The sequence below is a fragment of the Octopus bimaculoides genome, chromosome 18 (genome assembly GCF_001194135.2).
Source record: "Octopus bimaculoides isolate UCB-OBI-ISO-001 chromosome 18, ASM119413v2, whole genome shotgun sequence".
In the NCBI taxonomy this organism is placed as follows: Eukaryota; Metazoa; Mollusca; class Cephalopoda; order Octopoda; family Octopodidae; genus Octopus; species Octopus bimaculoides.
Genome location: NC_068998.1, coordinates 2,610,060 through 2,619,186, shown reverse-complemented (window position 1 = coordinate 2,619,186; position 9,127 = coordinate 2,610,060). Strand labels below are relative to the sequence as shown.

General features: G+C 35.0%; 1 protein-coding gene across 1 annotated transcript in view; it reads right to left on the bottom strand.

Annotated features, from left to right (window-relative positions):
* Positions 1–1,011: 1,011 nt before the first annotated feature.
* The window catches only part of LOC106871522 (integrin alpha-9), a 97,637-nt gene continuing 89,521 nt past the window's right edge, over positions 1,012–9,127 (bottom strand). The window contains exons 20-21 of the mRNA XM_014918024.2: positions 4,371–4,481; positions 1,012–1,802 (exon numbers count right to left, since the gene is read on the bottom strand). Of these exons, the coding sequence (XP_014773510.1) occupies positions 1,701–1,802; positions 4,371–4,481 (213 nt within the window). The 3' untranslated portion in view covers positions 1,012–1,700. The remainder of the gene's footprint in view (positions 1,803–4,370; positions 4,482–9,127) is intronic.

The window sequence follows — 9,127 nt, the reverse complement described above, 5'->3', positions numbered from 1 at the left end:
CTTTTGCTTGCCTGCATGGGTCAGACAAGATCTTTTGAGGCATATTTTCAACCCCAACACCAACATCCAACTATTTAAGCTACAATTCTATCAGTTTTGGGCTTAAGATCATGAATACAAACTCTTTTAAACCCCATCTCCACCATCACACCCAACAAAAACCGATAAAAAAAAACAATCAAGCAAATATAACTGGGAGTTTTACAATAAATCAGATGAAAACAGAAAATTGTTTCTGCTTTTAAAGACGTTTAAAATGTAAGTTTTCTTATCAATATTTTGAATGGTATTAGTAAGAGCCAAAGCAGAAATAAATCTATTCAGGGTCCCATGGGACTTACAGCATTACTCCCAACCCTAGTTTTAGTTTCAGAGGGTTTAGTGAATTAATACATAAATCTACCAACACACCCATCGGGATTAGGAGAACACTATTTCCATTTCAGGGTATCTATCTTTTGACAGGAACAAGTAAATGAGGTGTGTAAAATTATGTGTCCTTATTTTCTGATATGTGTGTGTGTGTATTGTATTCTCTCTGTTGGAATTGGTTCAAAGTGAACTACTTTCATATCTAGTACTCAATACATGGTAAGAATGTAGAGTTTTCTATTTTTTTTTAATTTAAAAATGGACATAACCATTATTTCGACTCCAGTTCATTATCAAGTTCAACATTGAAGTAATCTTTAAATCGCCGTCACTGTCATCATTTAACCCTTTAGTATTCAGGTTAAGCTGTCAAATATGATATTCATTCACATTGCCTTGAATTAATACTGCTTCATCTCATCACTTTGAGTAAGAAATCTCTATTTCACATGCTCTTCAAAGCCAGCTGCCAATTTGTTCACAGCCTTTGTAGCATGCAAATATAAACAAACACACACACACTTTGACAACACATGCACGTACAAACACACACATACACACACGCACACACATACTTTAGATAAAAAAGACATTGGAAACCTGAGATACTGGTCACAGTATTAAATAAAAAAGAAGAAATTTTTTCAACAACAACACATAAATAAATTTAATTACATCAGTTGAAAAATTAAAAAATAAAATAAATGGAAGTGTTTTTTGCTTGTTCTTTAGTTACTCTTTTTTTTCTTTAACCGAGTTGGTTCAGTGTAGAATTTTCAGAGCAGGTTGTTTATGAGAGGGAGTTGGAAACAAAGGGAATGAAGATGAGGAGTTAGGGATGAGTGGGAGGAGATTAGAATGGAAATGATATCAGTTGTGAATTGGAATGGGATGAGGTGGGTAAAAAAGGGCCAATGTTTGATCCCTAATATGTAGTTTGTGAGAACATGAGATCATAAACAATATGCGTTTCTTGTTGTTATTGTTTTTTTTCGTTTTATGTGGGAATGAAGGGGAAGAGGAAGTGAGAGGACATATGTCCATGATTGTAATAATAATATTAAAAATAAAATAATAATAATAATGGTTTCAAATTTTAGTATAAAACCAGTAATTTTCGGTGAAGAAGGCAAGTTGATGACAGACATCAGTTCTTGATTTGCACTTTATTTCATCAACTTTGAAAGGACGAAAGACACACTGGCCTTTGTGGCATTTGAACTCAAAATGTAGAGAGCAGAACTAGAAAATGCAAACCAATATTCTGCCAGCTCACCACCTTAATAATAATAATAATAATAATAGTAATAGAAATAATAATAATAATCCTATTCTTTGTTATCATCATCTGGATCAGGCTGTGATAATTGTCTCATCTTGCCACTGTGTCCTCGTATGTGGTGGACTTTCTGTCTTTCAAAGAATCCACACTGAAATGGAAGAAGAGAAAGAATTCACAAAATTGATAATTGTTTCCACATTAAATAACAATGCAAGGAATTTTATATTAAATAGAATATAACGACTGGAATAAGCTTCTGCTCTTCTGAATGTACAACTTGTATATTGCCTTCACATTAAAACCATTCAATGCCTAAATTCCTCAACTTACCATTGCCCTTATCATATCTCATCTTACCTCTCCTCAGACTATGTGCCAAATTCTTGGTCTTACCCACCCAACCTTATGTTCTAGGTCAGTGGCTCTCAACCATTTTTTGCTTAATGGCCCTCTTTGATTTTTATTTTATTCTGGTGGATCCCTGCATAACCATTTGGTGTTTAAAAATTATTTTTATAGATATTTCTTTCAAAATTTCTGCTTAGTTTTTCCCACGTCCCCTTATTTAGGTTTGCAATGGCACTCAGTAAGAGAATATGTTTCAGGGGTTAGAAGTGTGTGGAACTGTGAAAAAGGTTAGACAAAAAAACTAGTTTTTTTCTCGCAATAAATACATCGACAGCAAAACTTTTTCATTGACACCTAAAATATTTATTGTGGGCTCCCAATTTACTGTTTTACTTGTGTGAACCCACCAAAATCGTATATGGACCTCAAGTGAGAACCCTTGTTTTTGGTATAAGGGAAGAGAACTGGAGAATGAGAGAGAGAGAGAAAATAAACAGTGTCATGTAAACAAGTGGAGAGGAAATAGATCACATATACTACAACTCCATGTGGGAGTGGGGAGGGAGTTGTGAAAAGGAGGAAGATAAGAATGATGATGCAGAACGGTGGTGGTGGTGGTGGATGGTGAAAAGAAATGTCACCAGTGACTGAATTTAGAGAGAGAAAGATAGACAAAGAGGAAGAGAGTAGAGAAAATACAACAGTATATATATGTATGTGTGTGTGTGTATGTATGTAATAAATATATTTATATATATGTATGTGTGCATACACACTGCATGTGCGTGTAGAGAAACCAGATTGCAGAGGATTGAAAAAGAAATGGTGGTCATCTATTTATTCATAAAAAACTGTGTTTGTTGGTAAAGTTTAATATTTCTGAAGTTCAGAGGCCATTGGGAGAGAAGATTTTGATATTTGAGATTAAAATCCTACTTTGGGGGTGGAGAGAGAGAGAAGAGGTTTTCTTTGTCCTTGGTCCATGAGAATTTGGTCTCTGTGTCTAAACCCACACAGACTGGGATGAAGAAAATCTCTTCCCTCCTGCTTCCTGAAGAAGTCTTTGAAATGTTGAGTCTCTTCTTTTATTGGCTAATGATGAATTTAAGAAACATTAAGCTTACGTAATATATATATACGCATGCACACACACACTCATATGTGCATGTATATGTGTGTGTGAATATACACATGAATAAATGTATGTGTGTGTGTGTGTGTGTGTGCTTGTAGGGATGTAAGACGTGAAGAAATGCAATTAGTTAGGTCAGAGGAAGTTTTTCAAATGGTAGCTTCACAATAACACTGCTGCCACTACTACTACTACTACTATTACTGCTGCTGCTGCTCAACCACATTACCACCAATACCATTACTACACTACTACTTGTACACAGTAATAATTGTAATAGTAGTGGTGGTGGTGGTGGTGGTAGTAGCACCACCTCCATTACCAACATGTTATTTATAGCAGTCACTATTTTACCCATTTGAGGCATGTGGCTTAGAGGTTAGGGTGTTGGACTCGTAATCATAAGATTGTGGTTTCAGTTCCAGGACCTGGTGACGTGTTGTGTCCTTGAGCAAAACACTTCATTTCACGTTGCTTCAGTCCACTCAGCTGGCAAAAATGAGTAATCCTGTGATGGACTGGGGTCCCATCCAGGAGGGGGGGAACATGTACGCCATTGAAACCAGGAAACCAGTCCTCATAAGCCTGGCATGGCTTGAAAAGGAAATATTTATTTTATTCTTTTACTTTACCCAGTTCAAAGACATGTTTATATATCTGTGGATTACAAGTTAGTTTGCTGGGACAAGGTTATAGGATTATGGGCAGGGGTAGCCAGTGTCACCCAGAAAAGGGCCAAGTAGAAGCAACACTTGGAAGGTCAGACAGAGGTCAGGAATGCTTTAAAGTATATCTTTTCCACCGTGTATTGATACATCCGCAGTAGCTTGCCCCAGTTTTCAACCTCTCAAAACCTCCCTCAATGCTACTCCTTTCTCATTTTAAGGGATTATTTCTTGTAAGTTACCAGTTAACTTCACTGGTGCTAGTGCCATGTAAAAAGTACTCAGATATATATTTCATTTTAAATCATATTCAATCAAAGTTAATCTTTTTGAATATAAAATGTCTTCTTCCATTTAACATTTTATCTTTTAATTTCTTTGCGAAAATCAACTTCAAATCCTGACATAGAACAATGTCCAGTATTTACTTCTTCTGCTAGTGTTTCGGTTAATGCTCAGGCATCAATACCAAACATGAAGGTCTTGGGTGCAAAAATATATAACAACAGTGAAATGACCAAAATAATTCTTGTGTATTTTTAGAGGTTAAATTACTCAGAGAAATTCTTACCTTCCGTAAACCACAAATAACTAGAATTAGAAGAAACACTCCCAGTGCCACACATAGAATAATGATCCAGATTTTTATATGTTTTCGGTCTGGTCTCAAGTTGGTCCCAACCTAAAAAGAACAACAAAAATATCGTTTTTATTGTGAGTTATTGTAGGCTGAGTTCATATTCCACCATGGTCAAGAATAATTTTTGTTCCAATTGAGTAATGGGGTAGATGAAATAAAGCACCAGTAAGTATTAAGAGCAATGACATGGACTAAACACCCACCTCAAAACTGCTGGCCTTGTGCCTAAATAAGAAACAGTTATATTGTGTAACAAAATTTTGATTTTTGTCTTTTGTCAGTTATTTCCTTTTTGCTTCTATTTAGAAATCAAAGGAAGTGACTACTATTCCCTTTAAACTTTGCTTTTTTGACCTGGACATCAATGTTTTGAAACTGACTGGTGAATCTTCACTCACTACCCCTACCCCCAAATGTTTTGACCGAAAATTTAAGCTTCACGGCACAGAAACTTCTTATTTTACAAATAATGTTGTAAAATATAATGCTAAAAAAATAAACATATAAACCAGTGTTTTTATTTCAGTAAGGGCGAGAGAATAGCTACCGACTGTTTGTTGAATATCGCATGGCTGTCAGCTTTGCCGCATCAAAGGAACTTAACTTTTCATAGAGATACGGGTAATCTGACCTACTGACTTCATGCAATATATTAACCATGACTTCGTACCCCCAAGAGATTTAACGGAGTAAGTGATATGAGATACTCCAGGAAAACTAACTTACGCTACTGTATAGTCCATCAGATAACCTATAAAACACTTGGAATATTGATAATTTAACTTAATATCTCGTTAATTATTTATTAGTGAAAATTTGGTTTGTTCCAGAAACATATTTCTTCTGTATTCTTTTCTGCTCAAGGAACAAGGTTCGAAATTTTGGGGGAGGGGGCCAATCGATTAGATCGACCTCAATACGCATTTGATACTTAATTTATCGACCCCGAAAGGATGAAAAGTAAAGTTGACCTCAGCGGTAATTTGAACTCCGAACGTAAAGACAAACGAAATACCGCTAAGCATTTCGCCCGGCGTGCTAACGTTTCTGCCAGCTCGCCGCCTTATATTTCTTCTGTATTGGAAATGGACGTGGGTAGCTTTTGTTATGACTTTTTAAAATCATTTCCAATAGGCAAGGCGGCGAGTTGGCAAAACTCGTTAGCATTCCGGATAAAATGCTTAGCGACATTTCGTCCGTTTTTACGTTCTGAGTTCAAACGCCACCGAGGTCGATTCCGCATGTCATCCTTTCGGGATCGATGACCTAACCAGCTGAGTACTAGGAGTGAGGGGGGAGGGGCGATGTAATCGACTAGCACCCTCCCACAAAATTTCAGGCCTTGTGCCTAAAGAAGAAAGGATAATTTGAAGCAGGCCGAAAGAGATCTGGCTGTTATTTTTAGCAGTCCGAATGACCACGTAGAAGCTCCTTATATATGTTAATAAAATGAAATAGCTTTTAGCGGAGAAGTCGACACAGGTTCAGAGATCACTTCATCATCGACAGCTGAATTCTCATCATAGAATATTGGGGCCCAGATTTTGATTAATAGGGATCAAATATGCCTATACTTGCTTTGCTCGGCAGCAAGTTGATGATAATTAAAGAAAATAATGTAGGACCACAAATGATGATTAAAACAGACGTAATGTATGGGCGGAGGTAAAGAATATGTACATCATCCGTTTTCAGTATAACAAAAACCTTAACTCTAACCATAACCACCGGGTGTACGTATTCTTTATTTTCGCCTATGCATGTATTAATAATTTATCTGAATTCAATAAATGCTGATCATATAAAAATTGAAGTTCTAACACTGGAGACCCAGAGTACAAAACGTTGCCGACATTTTTTTTACAGATTGTAATTATACCTGCATCAAGAATTACATTCGCAAATAGATGCGTTTGAGAAGAATAGACTAAATTTATCAATGTGGAATGTAGCAATATATATTCCATTTAGTGTAGGAGTAGAACAACTCGCCTGTTTTTAGAAAAAAAGGGGTGTGTTCCTCAATTGGATTGATAATGGAACATCATTCCTTAGCACAGCTATCATTTATATCATATAACACATACGTTTGGGCACATATGGGTTTACTAATACAATAACCAGCGGTCCGGAAAACAAAAACTTTCGAAATAGGTTTTTTGTTTCCTGCAGGCAAGGATATAAGGGGAAAAAAACTGTTTGCGTGCGCGCACTCACGTCATGAGGAAGAGGCTCAATTACACGCTACATATTACTCGATTCGAGTCAATGTCGACTATATATATATATATATATATATATATATACATAGAGAGAACTGTATAGGGTGCCATTATACTTAAGGGCACAGAAAGCTATTATGCCTATATGCTGAAAGAAGGCGCTGAATATGTCCTGTCACTTCAAATGTTCACTCCAGAATTAAATACACAGGTTGTAAACGGGAGGCTGGCTAAAAATTCATAAAACAATTCCAGCATATAAGCATAATACCTTTTTGTACTTTAATTATACTTTATACAGTTATATATCTCTATAAATGTATTTTACCTAAAAGTTTTTTTTTATATGCTGGCCATTGATAAATTACATTAATTTTAATGATTTTATCTTCTAATTATATTATATCTTTGAAAATCAAATTTGTTCGTGGTGGTCGGTGTTATTTTATTTTCTTGTGAGCTGATAAGTGGTCTGGAACCAAAAAGATGACCACAGCTGAAATACCTTTGATCCATAGTTTAGTTCAGGCCTGGCCAACTCGAATTACATTGCGGGTCACTTTAATCACAGGAAGTTTTTTGAGGGCTGCTTGTATAGTCATAGAATTGAAAGCATTTTGCTTTCTCATGCTATTATTACAATAATGAATAAATGATCGTTGATTCAACATGAGATATTATCGTTGCAAAAATAGATGTATCTCTCTTTTTCACTTTTCAATGCACTCTTTAATTTTTGATAAAATTTTTTAAATGTTTGTTTAAATAAACCATTTTAAGAAAGTATCAAGCGGGCCGCAAGATGGCCGGTGGGCCTCAGTTTGGCCAGTCCTGGTCTAGTTGACCAAGTTTGAAATGGGGGTTAAACGTATATAGAGAGATAATATAACTATAAACTATTACCAGAAATGGTATTCAAAAGTATTTATCATCGTTGGTGTCTACAAAATTATTTAGGTATATTTTTTCAGCGAGATATAATCGATTCAAACACATATTTATTACATATCATTATTTTATAATATCAGTATTTTTTTATTACATTAGAATTTTTATTGCATGTTACTATTTTGTTATATCTGAAGGATGAAATACTAAGTTGATGCAGATGGGATTTCACAATAGCGAGTCAACAATCTATATTTTTGTGAAAACATCAGATGCAGCTAGTCCAATGTCTAGACTATATTTTAGAAGACATTCCCAAGCGAGGTTGAAATGTTGAAGTAACAAGGTCAACGTATGTCTGTAGGTTAAATGTCAATGGCTGCATTAAAATAAAATCCCATTTACCCTCTTATTGATATCCTCTTCCTTCCCACAAAATAAAAACACCGAAAAATAAGTATGTAAATTGTTCTTTCCGCTCGCACTAAAAATAGAAAACAGCTCTTTCTAAAGTTTTCCATCCGTGGCTTTCACTGAATATAAAGCAGAGCGAAAACATTATGGTTAATTGTTGACCTTAACTCTTATTTTTCGTAATTCATTCAAAACTGAATGTAACAAAAATTTATTTCAATGATAAAAAAGAAACTATTATACAATTGGCCAATTTTAGCAGAGGTGTAGCCGATAAAATTGTTCAGTATATATCACTGCTTGTAATTTTATCGCCATCAGGAGCATCTAAACTGAAAAATATAGAGGAAAGAAACGTAAAGTTTTTTTTCCAGCAATCTACTGTTCCTCATAATTCTGCGATCTTAATATTTTTAGGATTAATGAAAAATGGTAAAATCAATTTAAAAAAAAATATTCTCATTTTATTTCCGAAGTTGAGTTTCACTCGGGACACGGAAAGACATATTTGTTTTTTTGAGCTGCCGTCGTTACTTTGGCAGACGACATCCCAGAAGCGGGAAGCAATTTTGAGGTTTCAGTCACGAATTGGTTGAATCGAATCACCAATAATAAATTGTAGCATATTACAGTCATCATTTATGGCAACAAGAATGTGACGAAACACTAGAAGAATTTATAAAGCTTTCCTTAAAGAGCTGAACGAGTTTTATAGAAATGAAACAGCATAAAAACCATGTTTTGCTCATTGACCGAACAACAACTCGGGCAAGTATTTTCTAAATGTTTTTGGCATTCTTTCGGTGTGTGACGACAAACTGAAAGTGAAAATATTGATACTATTCGGTAAATCTTGGTAAAATATTTCTTTGGATGCCTGTTTTTAAGGATTTTTTCCCCTTAAAAACAAGACAAACCAATGTTTCAAATATTTACCTTCTGCTCCAACCTTTGAACATTTCTTTTTAATACAGAAATTACATTTCTGAAAAGATTTCTTTTCCTCCCCCAAATTTTCAAATTTCTTATTTAATACCGATTGCTTATATCTTCCCCACTTTTATTTTGTGATCATAAACCGAAAGAATATTTTATTTATATATATATTTTCAATATATTTTTTTTTGTACCACAGACAGGGACGGGGGGCAACGGCCATTTTTC